The sequence below is a fragment of the Poecilia reticulata genome, linkage group LG10 (assembly GCF_000633615.1).
Source record: "Poecilia reticulata strain Guanapo linkage group LG10, Guppy_female_1.0+MT, whole genome shotgun sequence".
Lineage (NCBI taxonomy): Eukaryota > Metazoa > Chordata > Actinopteri > Cyprinodontiformes > Poeciliidae > Poecilia > Poecilia reticulata.
Window position 1 is genome coordinate 25776448 of NC_024340.1, and position 13796 is coordinate 25790243.

The 13796-nt window shown below is 38.6% G+C and overlaps 1 protein-coding gene across 6 annotated transcripts; it reads left to right on the forward strand.

The window, feature by feature from the left end:
* Positions 1-1256: 1256 nt before the first annotated feature.
* simc1 (SUMO interacting motifs containing 1) lies at positions 1257-13794 on the forward strand. Of its 6 annotated transcripts, XM_008420145.2 has the most exons (12): positions 2557-2773; positions 3022-3160; positions 4533-5783; positions 6342-6383; positions 6479-6726; positions 6829-6922; positions 7101-7261; positions 9140-9232; positions 9323-9454; positions 9702-9858; positions 11189-11273; positions 13315-13794. In XM_008420145.2, the coding sequence occupies exons 2-12, from the start codon at positions 3134-3136 to the stop codon at positions 13524-13526; spliced, it is 2502 nt and encodes an 833-aa protein (XP_008418367.1). In that variant the 5' UTR covers positions 2557-2773; positions 3022-3133; the 3' UTR covers positions 13527-13794. The 6 variants fall into 6 exon arrangements, with proteins under 6 accessions (XP_008418364.1, XP_008418365.1, XP_008418367.1 ...); XM_008420142.2 differs by lacking the exons at positions 2557-2773; positions 3022-3160 and adding an exon at positions 1257-1794; XM_017307170.1 differs by lacking the exon at positions 2557-2773 and having other exon boundaries at positions 2985-3160.
* The last annotated feature ends 2 nt before the right edge of the window (positions 13795-13796 follow it).

Consider the following 13796-nt stretch of genomic DNA (forward strand, 5'->3'; position numbering starts at 1 on the left):
GAAATATTCGAGAAAAAGAGTCTTTTTTTTAACAGATAGCTACCATGGAGACAAATTAAAGAGAAAATTGAAGGGAGAATATTCACAGAAGTGCTTGAGAAAAGTTAGGAAAAGCAAAAGAAAAAGTGAAAGTCAGATTGGAGGAAGGGTTTTACGCTAAACTTGATATTTCTAAAAGGAGCATTATGTGCATGCATAAGACCTGCGGACGTTATTTCTCCATCTTTTGAACATCACGAGTGCCATCCAGTGGTGACAAATGAGACTACATATTCACTCAGAATAGAATAGAATAGAATAGAATAGAATAGAATAGAATAGAATAGAATAGAATAGAATATGTTGTATTGTCCCTTAGAGAAGAAAATTACGTGTACCAGCAGCAAAGTGACAGAAAAATTGATCACACAAATAATAGCAACGAAGAAGAAGAAGAAGAAGAAGAAGAAGAAGAAGAAGAAGAAGAAGAAATATGAGACTGTGAAATAACTGTGAATGACTGTGAAGTAATTTTGCAACATAAGAAAAAAAGAAATATGAGACTGTGAAATAACTGTGAATGACTGTGAAGTAATTTTGCAACATAAGAAAAAATAATAAAATACTGGGGGGGCATAGTATTATAACCATGTCTAGGAGCTGCTAGGAGGAATCACCTGAGATAATGCTCTTTTGTCTACCTAGAAGTAGTTTATTTCTGTAGGAGCTGTCTAGTTCTGCAGTTGTTTCATGTATGGTGTGGAGTGAAGTTGGGCTAGATTCCCTCTGTCTTCCACCACCCTTTGTGAAGGGGGCATTCTAGCACAGAAAAAAAAAATCGTTATAGCTTCCAGTCCATTGAGAAGAACTGATGGAATAATGATGATTTATTATCATTATACCATCATTATCTCATCAAGAAAAATGAAAATTACAGACCTTGTTCCCTTACTTTACAGCATTGAATGCTGTTAACTTTTTCAAGTAGAACTGCACTCTGTTACCATAGTTACCGTCACAAAAATGAAACCACAGAATTTTAACGGCAGTTACATTAAACACAAAATAACTGCACTCCCTTGGCCTTTACAGTGATATTTTTTACTAATGGGTAAATGTTTAATGATTGCTGAGGTCTTAAATATGAATGAATACTGTTTCTAAGCCCGGTGTTATGTATACCTGCATTGAATGGAAGGCTGACAAAAGCAGGGTATGCCTTTGCATTCCTGTACAGCAGGTGGAGGTAGCTGCAACTATAAAGTTTCATTTGACGCGTCATACAAAAGAGGAAAAAAAAAATGACAGAGGAAAACAAGGAAGCGGTAAAACGATACCTATCATTTTCGTGCTGCTGTTATGAGATTACAGCTTGCTAAAAAACGTTTTGAGGTGGTTTATTTGAACGCTGGAAATGCCCGACAACATTATGAGTGTGGCGTGGAATTCTAATCAGGAAATGCTAACTGTTTGACGCCTCGGCAGAGAAGTTGTCATGTGTTTTGTGAAAAACATGATGGGCATTTTCCCCATTCACGATAGATCGTCTTTGTTCGGGACAGTGCCAGGTGCCGCGGGTCTGCATGACAAGGTGAAGCTTGCGTGAGCGGCGGCCCTCCTGCTCCCGTAGGACCTTCTGCTTCGTGTGAGGCGCTGGATGACGTGGAAGAGATGGAAGAAGTGATCTCCCTCAGCTCAGACGACTCCGATCTAGAGATCGTCGGCTCTTACGGTGGCTTCACCAAGTCTGAGCCCCCGCCGCCGCTGTCAGAGGTTCGAGTGGATGTCGAAGCGGTAAACGTCAACATCCCACGGGTAAGCTAACATAGAACGTTGTTGCTATAGAAACTAGGGCGCGGAACCTTTAAACTAACACTGCGTTGGCGTTCGTTTGAAAAATCACACCACACCGGTGCTGAATGGGTAAGAACTTGTCTATAACGCAATACTTGTTCTTAATTTCTAAAAAAATAACTGCGCGTACTTCTTTATCTTGGGTCACAAAATGTTAGAAGCTGAAATTTACATAACAGCACGTATTGTAACTCGTTTGTCTGGCAAAGCACATTGTTTGAATTAGCAGGCTTGTTTTATTATATAAAGAGTCCGCAGCTCATGAGTTTACATCTCCTCTGTATTTAACTCCGCCCATCTTTCTATTAGATCTGTCCTATTGCAGACAGGTATTCCTCAGACAGGCATGGAGCTTCCACCACCATGTTTCACCATTGTTTGTTCAGGGTGATGTACAGTATTAGTGCTCCTCCACACATACAGTTGTTTTTCTGCCAAAAGCCTCAGAGCTCCTTTTTTCACATGTTTGTGTGGCCAGCCCCTACATACTTTGTAGGAACTCTATCCACCTTATTCCTGGGAGGCTGTAGAAACGATTATGGGTCTTACTTCCGGTGTCCACCGGAAGTAGCAGTCTGATTTTTTTAGATAGGGGGGAATGTTTCTACCATTATCCAAGAGCAGGATTTCATGTATATTGTTCTCAAAACTTTTAATACTTTTTGCTTACACGTTTATTTTGAAAGCAGGACTTCATGTCTTTCTTCTCAAAACTTGTAACGCTTGTACTCAAAACTTCTCGAGCTCGCCTTTTTGACAGATGCCTAGCGACCTCTCAGCCAATAGAATGAAAGCGTTGTGCTTGGGTGCGTTTGTTTCATTCAAGCCGGTGTGTCTGAGTGGCTACTATCGATTGTAGCAGAACCCTCAGCACCGCCGGATATTTTTGTTCATATCGACGGACTATTGACGTGAGATCTCGGGGGATAACGTTTCACAAGTAAGATGGACATATTACCGTTTATATTTTGTGAATAGAGTATTATTACACTGTATTTATGTCCACTGGCAAAATCCCAGTTAATATTGTGCTTGGTTTAATACCGGGGTTGAGCCCCCGCTATGAAGGCTAACCCCGATTTTGTAAATCTTAAAAAGTTTTAATTATACAAGGTGGCAAAGACTGTTATTTTTATGCAATTATTTCACTCTGTCTAAAGTAAGATAGCTTCCGTTTTTGTTTTGAAGGTTCCATAAAGACACGATGTGAGGAAGAGGTGGGAAATGTCCGAGCAGATACTAAGTGTGAGCGCGAGGAGAAGTTTTCAGTACAAGCGTTTCAAGTTTTGAGAAGACAGACATGAAGTCTTGCTTTCAAAATGAGCATGTAAGCAAAAGTATTACAGGTTTTGAGAACAAGACACCTGAAATCCTGCTCTCAGTCGGAAAATGTGTGCTCTTGGATAATGGCGGTAAAATTCCCCCATAATTTCACTGTAATTTGTAGAGATTTTTTTGTTTTTGTTTTTGCTCATCTTTATTCATGATAGAAGTGTTGCATATCTCTCTTTTCGGTTATTGAATTCAATTAGAAGATCGTAATTGTGAGTTTAATCGCGGGGACTGGAACATGAGCGTTAAGTTTTGTAATAGAATGAGCGTGAGTTAGCAGCGCTGCTAGCAGCTCGTTTCTCTGAAGAACTGATTAATAAAGAGAAAAGCAGAGAAGATGGTCAGAGTTTTGAGCTGCCGTTTTGCGCCGACAGTGTAAAACAGCAGAACTGCATAATATTAGCTTGGTGTGATGTGAATATTATTTTTCATGATCTGAGTCTTTATCATTATGCTTGGGTCAACAATAAATTTTTATAAGACTCAATAAAATATCTGGGTTTATTTAGTCCATCACAACCAGAACCTCGAGGTTCTCCTTCGACACTCTCCAGACCGCAATATGGAGAATCTCCCCACTGAACTAGAACCGAGAGCTACTTGCCACTGGGAAATGTGGCAAGATGCCCTTGCGGAGCTCGGGTAACTGTTGTGTTGTTCGTGGCTGTACTCTAATAATCAGACCAAGTTTAGTTTGTGGCTGCAGCAAGTGTGTTTTGAACGTTCTCCCAACACAAAAGCGGTAGTTTTCATCGCCTACCGACAGATGAGGAAACAAAAAGAGTTTGGCTAAAAATTCTAAACTTGGAGAGAMCCCAAAATGCTTTATGTGTGCTCGTTTCATTGTGTGGACAAAAAGCCAACAGAAGAAAACTTGCATCTGCGTCCGAAGCAACTGAGTCAGTGTAGTAGTTAGATATGCTAGTGCGGGTTATTGCGGCCATTTCTTCAAGCCACCATCCCAACCCGYAGTAACTGTAGGTAGCGGTAAAACAATATTGCCACATTTAAGCTGTGATTGTTGGTGTTCCCACATATTTTATAGCGTAAAACTAAAGCGGTTATTGARTTGCTAACATGTAAACAAATGGCGGTTCCGGTTTGCAGCGGAAGTCGCACCCATAAATCACGCAAAGCCTCATGGGGGCTAGGAATAATGTTGATGCACCAAATAGGTGACTTCTGAAGGYAGTGGCGGYACTGGGGTTTATTTAGAAGAGACTAAAATGGGCTATATACATAAGAGGGGCACATGTTTATTACACATTWGTTTTTTCATATGCCCATCTGTCCATTTGTTTTTCTTTTCTGTCACATTTTGCAAGTATTCTGCTCATTTTGGTGACATTTCCCCTCTTTTTCCCCAGCATTACATTGACCTCACTGATCCAAGATGGGCTTGTCCAGAGCTCAAGCTGCGCCCAAGGTTTAACATCCCAGGCTCACCAGTTATAGACTTGACCGCAAATGAGACAAAGCCAGAGACAAAGAGCTCTCTTGCCTTGACTGAGACAAGAGTGACAAAGCCAGAAATAAAGGGCTGCTTTGAAGTTGGTGACATTCAGTAYAACCAAAGCMTTTTGAATAAAAATAATGTCTTAAATGGCCAAGGTCTTAAACTTCAAGAAAACTCTTCCGGACACTCCCACATCTTCCCTCTGCAGCAGGACTATGGCACTCAAAGTCCAAAGCAGAGACGATTGAATTCGCCGATGCAACCACAGAAGCAAAACCTTGCAATACARCCCTCTCAGGATGCACCTGATGTGGAACTAGATCAATTGCCTTTTATCAAATCACATAGCAAGAATCTGAAAACATCAGGCAGTTGTGTTCAGCTAACCAAAGATTCTCCACAGATGTCACAGTGTTTTAAACCAAACAATCGCTTTGAAGCACAAGAATCTGCAACTAGTTCAGAAATATTTTCTTCTACATYGTATGTTTCTCTTACAGAACCTGCGGTCCCTAAGTGTCTTCCTATCATGTTGAAATCTACGACAAAAGAACATGAAACCCCCCAGGAATATACAAACAACTTGTTGCAAGATCAAGCAATGCAGGACCCACAAATTCCAACTGACTGTCCTAATGCGGGACATGATGATGCAAACTTAAAGCAGCACAAAACTATGGAAAATAAGCTAGATGGCTTTCATTCATCTGACATGATTCCATCATCAACTTCMTATCAAGATAAAATGCAAAAAGAAGCTATTTGCTCCAATTTGGAAAAGCTTGATTTAGATCATTYGGATTCTGGACAAAGATCTCCCGATCATCCTTCCTCTCATTATTCTCAAAGTTCTAAGGCTGACTTTGTCTCATACCCAAGTTCCAGTCCTCTCRATCATACAAACCGAGGTGGCCTATCACCCAGGTCTCCCTACATGCCTAGTGAAAAGTTGCATGAGTGGGAGCTGGAGTCACAGACCTATGAAGAGGATACCGGAGGTGATAGTCCGATGTCCTTGCCTTGGCAAGGAGAAAGCGATAGAGAAGACATGAATGAAGAGAGCAGATGTTGCACAGATTTCCGAGAGGCCAGTAGAGAGGATCGTAGACATGTGAGCCCAATCGCTCTTAAGAAATTAATGGCTGGACACCACCAAGTCCTGGTAGGAAACGCCATGTTTATGCTTTATTCTCTATAGCTCTCAAAGCTTCTTAATACAGATGCAAACAAATGTATTGGCTGCTTGTTAAAGGTGTAGAACGTTTTTCTCATTTTAGTTCAGTACCATATTCTTGCAATGATTTTGTTGAGAACAAAAAGAACCTTTAATTTCAGTTCATGATTTCAGTAGGAACCAAATCACATATTGAAGTGTATATTTCAAATAAAATCTCAAGTAATAAATTATTGGTTTATACGTCTGAGTTAGGCCTCGAGGGCCGGTCTCCTGCAGCTTTTAGGTGCATYTCTACTTCAACACACCTGAGTCAAATAATGAGGTCGTTAGCAGGACTCTGGAGAACTTGACTGCACTTAGGAGGTGATTCAGCTRTTGGATTCAAGTGTGTTGRACCAGGGAGAATCTAAGAGTTCTAGGACAYCAGCCCTCGAGGACCAGGATAGTCCACCCCTGGTGAAGTGTTTCTGTAATTTATACTTTTTAAGTTCGTCAGTGTTTTGATGAACTTACGCATTCTTTTTTGCTTCCCTTGGCTGTAAGAATGACATTTCTCTCTGTCACCTGCCACCAGTCGGAATGGAGGCAAGTTTATTTTCCTATCACACACACAGTGGACAGGGTTGCTTAAAAAGAAGATGAMACAAAGTAATTATTTTTAAAATATGTTTCTTTCGTAGATCGATAAAGATAATTTAAACCCTAAAGCTCCTGAGGTGCTGTGTCGTCAGAGCCTAAGTCTGGTCTATAGTACAATCGAGGAGAACTACCCAGAAGGCACTTTGCAGCTGCTGTCTGACCTAYTGCAGCCTGGACACTATCCTCCCAAAGATATAACCACCCACCTTCTTCGTGGTATCCTGCTTGACCCACACTGTCCCTATCACCTCAGCATGCAGGCTTATAATCTTCTTATGAGGACTCARAGGTCAGAGAAAAGCACAAGAAACGTTATTTTTCGAAACATTTAATATCTTTGTGTCAGAATTTTACTCTCAGCCTTTGATTTAAATGTGTTTTTTTATTCCAGACACCACCGGGCTAATAGATCCTCTGTTCCGTGGGATTGGGAGTTGCTTACCTTGGTTATGTCCAATCAGCTTGAGCAGAGCAAGCAACAAGATGTGAGAATATGTAGTCCATTAATATCACAGAGCAAAAATAAATGTAACATTCTATAATAAATTAATCTCAGATTTCATATTTATATTTAAATAGATTGTACTATTTCGTTGATATTTCTAATATGAAGTAAAAAAAAAAAAATAAGCAGGTGTCTTTGTTGCCTTCTTTCACTGTTAGGATGGCAAAAAGGAACATCAATGGGACATTATCTGCCTGCTTTTGGAGTACTGTGTGCAGACGTTAGAGGATGACTTTACTGCCAGATGCTCTTCATCTTCCCTCAGCCATTCCATCGCAAAGGCAACTCTGTCATGTGATCGGCAGTTTTCTCGGGTCAGGTAAGATGAACAAGCCGAGGTCTGCATTTTACAGAGGGTGTAGGCCCTGCCTTAAGTTCTGCATTTCTACTTCTGCTGCTGTTTTCACACCTAAGCAGCTGAAATGTTTACTGTGCAGTAAGAACTGCCCAGAGGGCACATTACAGCCATTGTGTTAACTTCTGCAGCCTGATTACCATCATCCCAAACATAAAACCATCCAACTACTAACTTAGGGTAAGGCTGTCATTGATGGGTATTTTTTCTCAACCTACATAAAAGAACCACTGACAATGTATATCAATTTTCAACCAGGCTTTTGCAAAAGGAGAAAGTACAGTAAACCTCTTTTCCAAGCTGTTCACTGTATGTTCTGAAAACCTTCTGGTCAAAGCTTGTCTATTATCAAGAAAAGGGAGAGGGAGGGCGGAAATGCAAGAGGGGAAAACGGAAACTACTTCTGCACACAGGCAGTTTCACAAGTAAGGAGTATCCCGGTAGATAAGGATTCAAGGTTGAGGGAAAAGCAAGTTTTGTCTTTTCACACAGTTAATTCTTTCACATGAGGGTGGAAATCAAGATGGGGCCTCCTGTTATAATCATGTCACAAAGACATTCTTGTAAATAATGGGAAGACACAGGTTTCAACCTAATATCAGCTCACACATAGTAGAAAGCTAAAACCCTTTAAATAAAATAACTACTACTGTAAAAATGATGACACAATATTTCTAAGAATCATCTTAGCGTTGGTGACGATGTGATCTATTTACTTTGCTACATTGCTTCCCTTTGGATGCATTGGCAAACGAAAACAGACAGGTAGGGCTACCAAAAAAAACAAAAAAGCATGCACACACAGAATGAAGTTTTACATAATTTTTGTACATCAAATTTAGAGCTGCACAAGAAAAAAAAACATCACAGTGCTAAGGACACCTTAGATGTAATATTTGGTTGGATATAATTTTCCCCATGCCATACATTCATATTCTACATGGTAACAATATTTATGTGGAAGTGGATGGAAACTCTCAGAAAATAAATTATGAGGAAGGGAAAGAGTTGGGGAAATGTGAGTGAGTTGATCTCATGATCACGACATTATGCAGTAGTATCTGTTTTGCATGCTTTACTTATTCCTTATCAAATTCCAGAAAGTAAGAGTTGTCCGTTTATGAAAACTACAGTATACGTGGCGTAATGTAATGTAATGCCTGGGCTGCGAAATTCAATTCTAGTGATTTGAATGCTATAAATTACATTTTGGCTGATGGTCAATATCTAACACAGTTGTTATGGTTCAGTTTTCCTTTTACTCTCTGACACCAATAAAAAAAAAAAGGATAATGCACCTTAAAAATATAAACCAAATTCATTCTTAAAAATACATAGAAAGTCTATCTTAGAACTTTTTCAAATGGGACAGTTTTAAAAGAGTTTCAAGAGAACTCGTTTTATTATAACCAACTTGAAATAGTTTCCATTGGTTACATTGCCCAACTTCTTCCTCAGAAAGCATAAATTAGATGTAAATAAATCTTGCCAGTAAAAGAGCGAGGTCCAACTCCCTTTTGATGCAATGTGCTCTTCACTCACAATATTTTCAGTTTAATTTAAATGTAAATTTCCAAATTGAAAACCTTATTGTTTTGTACTTTTATTAATACATTTGAATGTGTGAGAGAAACGGTAAATCGGTGGAAGTAAAGGATGCAAATAATTTTTTTTTCATTTTGTTTAAAAAAAAAAAACAATTGCATGATTAGGAAGCAACCACATTTTTAAATATGTACTGTATATGATTTTCCCCATGCCATACATCTGGATTGGCAATGCTAGTTTTAAATTTATTTGGATAATCTTGAAATGTCTGTTTTGGCTTTTTCCTCTCAACAGAGATGTTATCAAGTGGCTGTTTTGTGTCATTATGAAAACAACTGAAAATGAAGACAGCAAAGAAGGAATCAAAATTAAGGACGAGCAAATAAGGTACAAAAACAAAACCTTAAATAAAAACATGTTCTTTCATTCTTTAGCTTTCTGCACACTTGCGTTCTGACTGCACTTTGTCCCCTGCAGAATAGTGTCCGTTTTCCAAAGGATGCTGTCTCTGGCCCTGGAGGTTGACCGTTCTCCTGCTCTGAACTCTGCCAAGCTTTCCGATGAGCTCTTCCATATGGTCCTCAGCCACATGCCTCTAAGAGCACACAGGTGACAAGCAGGCAAATAATGCTTAGGTCTACCATAAATTCATAACTACATTCTTCATTTAATGCTAAAATTAAATGAAGAATGTTTTGTTCTTTTTTTCCTTTTACATTATGAATGCTCAGAAAAGTAATACGTTCTAAGTCACATATGCAGATGAATGCACTGAATCACCTGAGTTGTTTTGCAACCATACTTGCACAGGGACTGGTTCCCAGTTTTTCAGTCTTTTCTGTTTGGTGATATGCAGGATGTTGTTGTTGGAGAGCCTACAGAGTAAGCTGCTGAGCTGTAAGCTGTTGGAACAGTTGCTGGACTATGCATGCCCAGAGAAGGTCTCTATTCCCATGTCGCTTAAGCTGCTGCTTCACTTTCTGAAGAACTGCACTCTGGCTGCAGACCCAACGGTGAATATCATGCTTGTGTATTTTCTTCTTTTACCATAATGACTTAATACTGCTTACAAATTTGGTAATAGTAGAACTTAATTTCAACTTTAAGGGCACACAATGCAGCTTTCAGAGAGCTCTCAGATTTGCAAAAGAGACTAAGAGATTTTGTTTCACAATTGAGAGACTGGGGATCAGACTTAAAAAAACTGCAGCTGCAGGGATCACAGAGTACAGGGCTTTTGAAACCAACTGAAGCCACTTGAACACATTAAACTCTCTTGGAAACTCTTTAGGGGGGAGATTTAAGAGGTAAACAAGCACACCAGCTGGCAGTAGAAATAAAGACTATTCCCAGAGTTCAGAGAGACTACTTTTTTCTTCTGATACCCTCTTAAAACAAAAGCGATGCAATATAAATACTTCACAGAATATCATTTAGTTCACAGCTGAATTTCTCCAATGAAAATTGCATTTGGTTAATATTAACTGTGTTTTCTGAAATACTTGTGTTGAGAAACATTTATTTTTTTTCTGTAGGGATGTTTGTTTTTGAACAAGTTTTAGTATTGGACTTATTCTTAAAATATTTGTTTCCATTTTAGCAGACAGCAATATATTGGTTAGGGTGAAAAAGATTGTGTTAAACAATTTAGCTCTAATTAGAAAATGTTTTATCCATAAATATATGGATTCCTTAAAACTAAGCTCTACCTGAACCACTGTCAAAACACTACTTGTTTTTATGTTATAAATGTATAACACATTACATTTTTAAAGTCCTTTATCTCACTTTTAACATTTTTACATGTTTTGTTAATTTTATAAACCTTCATTATTTATTTTAAATTTATATCTCTTAGTACTTTTGCAGGTGTTTGCGTTTTTTTGTTTATCATTAATGTGTGTTATATATCCCTGTTTTGAGTTTGTTTACAAGTAGAGTTAAAAAAAAATCACCTCTCATAGGTTGTCATCAAAGCGTTGGCACTTCAATTTCTAATCAGTTCACAAAACCCACTGCCTTCATTTACAGCTCAAAACATTTGTCTGACCGCAACTGAGGTCTGGTGTAGTTGGTCTGTTTCCCCTGACTCCCATCAAACTATTTTTTGTGCGAACTCACCCAAGTAGAGCAGACTGTTGCAGACTTGTACTGACTGTCCATTGTGAGAGAAGTTGGGCAGAAGAAATGGTGTATTGCCTTTTCAGCTATGTCTTTCTACATTGATTCAAACAAGAATGTGTAAGTCTTATCGAGAGAGTTGAGTTAAAGAGAAAACCAAGCAAATAAAGATGGTAAAACAAGTAAGTCTCTATAAAGCTGAAACATTAATATGTTTTCCAGGATGGCTTGGAACGCTGGCGAAAGTGGGAAGAGTTGATCCATCTTCTCTGGATGTTACTGCTCAGCTATAGCAAAGCAATGAAAGGTGAGCTGGTAGAAAAAAGGCCTCAGCAGCAAATGTTGCAGTGTACTGCACTGTATAGTGTGAGATCTTATAAATTTACAAAGAACTGAATTTGTGGTGTTGGCGAGGAGTTTTTCCCTGAGTGGTGGAATAAATGTTTTCTTTTTCTTCCACAAAACAAAAGTTAGCTAGTATTATTTTGGATAATTAAACTATCTATTTGTACCAAGCCTGTGTTGGTAATAGAATTTAAACCTGCAGGTTCACTGTGTTTCAAACAATGTTTGAAATGTCTGTCCTTCTAACACAACACGGTCTTCTCTAATGCTTCTGCAACATAAAAGTGATCTGTTGGAATGTCAGTTTCGATACTGAAAAGTAGAGTTGGTATTTAAATGCATCAAAAAATTAAACATCAGTCAGGTTGTTTGGGTAACTTGGTTAAACACATGCAAATGTGACCTCTGACGTGTCATATAACACTAATTATGTTGCAATTGAGACACCTATCAGACTGTGGGATGTAGTAGGCAGCACGCGGACATTTTGTTCTTGAATTTGGAGAATGGATTTGAGTGAGTTTTGACTGGGACCAGATCATGATGGTTCGGGATCATGAACGGCCAGTTTGGAGGAGCTCCAGAACACTAGCTTGTGTATATGCTGGCCCAAGTGTGCAGCAGTTGGTATCAGAAATGTTCCAGGGAAGTAACAGTGGTTAACCTGCCTTGAGATCATTGGCTGCTGAGAGCAAAGACTTTACCTTTGTAGTCTGATCCAAATTGCTAGAGAGGTTTATGCTGATTCTGTTAGAAAGGTGTCGGCACACAAGATCATCGTGGTTTGTTGTGTGTAAATTCACTTACTGTTTTGCTCACTTTCAGCAGGAAAATGTGCCTCTGCTACCAAGCAAAAATGGTTCAGTAACAATTTTATGAGAACAACATGTTTAACTACAAATTCCCCTGACGTCAGTCTAACAGGACATGTATGGGACGTGGCGAACAAACACGTCTCGACCTCGGAGTCCCACCTTGCATTTTACAGGACTTGAAGGATCTGCTGCTGACAACTTGGTCAGCACAGATACCGCAGCACATCTTCGTGGGTCTAATGAGTCCATATCTTGACAGATCGCTGCTGTTATGGCAGCATAAGAAAAACCAGAACACCATTAGTCAGATGAGCACAATGTTATACCTGATCAGTGTATTTCCTTTTCCTGCTCTCACCTTTATTGCCCACATTTTTTTTCCTGTCACAGTTGCAATTAAATTAAGTTGTAGATTTGGTTAGTGTGTTTTTTTGTGTACTTTTTTACTCGGTTATCTGTAATAAAATTTTGCTTTGCCAAGTGGTTTGTTAAATATTGACATGTAAACTGCAATGTTTGTTCCTAGTGAATGSACTCATATATGCTAACGTAACTTTTTTTTGCTGCTCATTTTACCACTTTTCTGAATATTGATTGTATATTAAAGGTCTAACTGGTCATTGTCACTTAACAATGATGTGCTCTTAGTTTGAAGAAGTCATAAATAGTATTACTTTTTACAAACTTAATTTTAGATATTTAGAAGTCTTAAAAGACCAGGTCAGAAAGTATATTTCACTGTTTCATATTTGTATACTTAATAAAGAATTGGGGCTTACACTGTGATGCATAAAATTAGGCTGATGCTGGTATTAACATTTAAGAAAAACATTTTTCATTTGAAATCATAATCAGCCAAAACTAGAATGAGCAGGTGAAAAAAAAAAAAAAAACATAAATCAGTATTGAGCATAAAAACCCTAAATCAGAGTATCGTACCCTTGAAGCAAGAAAGCAAGCGGTCAAATTACATATTTCTAGGCAATCAGCCTGACCTCCATTTAATAGTAATTTTTTGCAAAAACTATTACCTAAATAATGTGTTCTGACTGCTGTGTATTTCCCATAATATACCGACAGCTGATAAACAGCCCCTCATAAAATTCTATCATTTATTCACAACCTCTGTTCTTCAACTTCTTGCTTTACTTTATTCCCTACTCACAGTTTGTCATCTGTTGTCCACAGGCTGTCTGACCAGCTCTACCTTTGAGCAAATAGGCAAAGAGGCCACATTAGTTTACAAGCCAGACGACATGGTGTCAAAGTCTGCTGTTCAAGAAGCAGTGAATGCTTTCCTGTCCAGATCCCAACAGGACATCGGTGAAGCCTTGCCTCTTCATGTGGAAGAGTCCCTAACTTATCTTCAGGATCACCTGTTAGATGTCTGTCAGTGTTGATTCTGAAAGAAAAAAAGACTTTCGGTTCAAGTTTTATTCACCAGATGAATGAAGAAGCATATTGTAATTTATATTTTTTTGTGTGTGTGTGTGTGCGTGTTCATTTGCACGGTTACTTGTTTTAAAGTTGTGACTTACTTAAAATGAAAATTAAAGTTTTAATTTATTTTGTTTATCAGGAAATCAAGAAGTTATTTACGGGTTCAGTTTCCTGTTTATGCCACACTACCTTCACACAGAGTTTTTGAATAAAGTGGTCCTTCAGGTGCA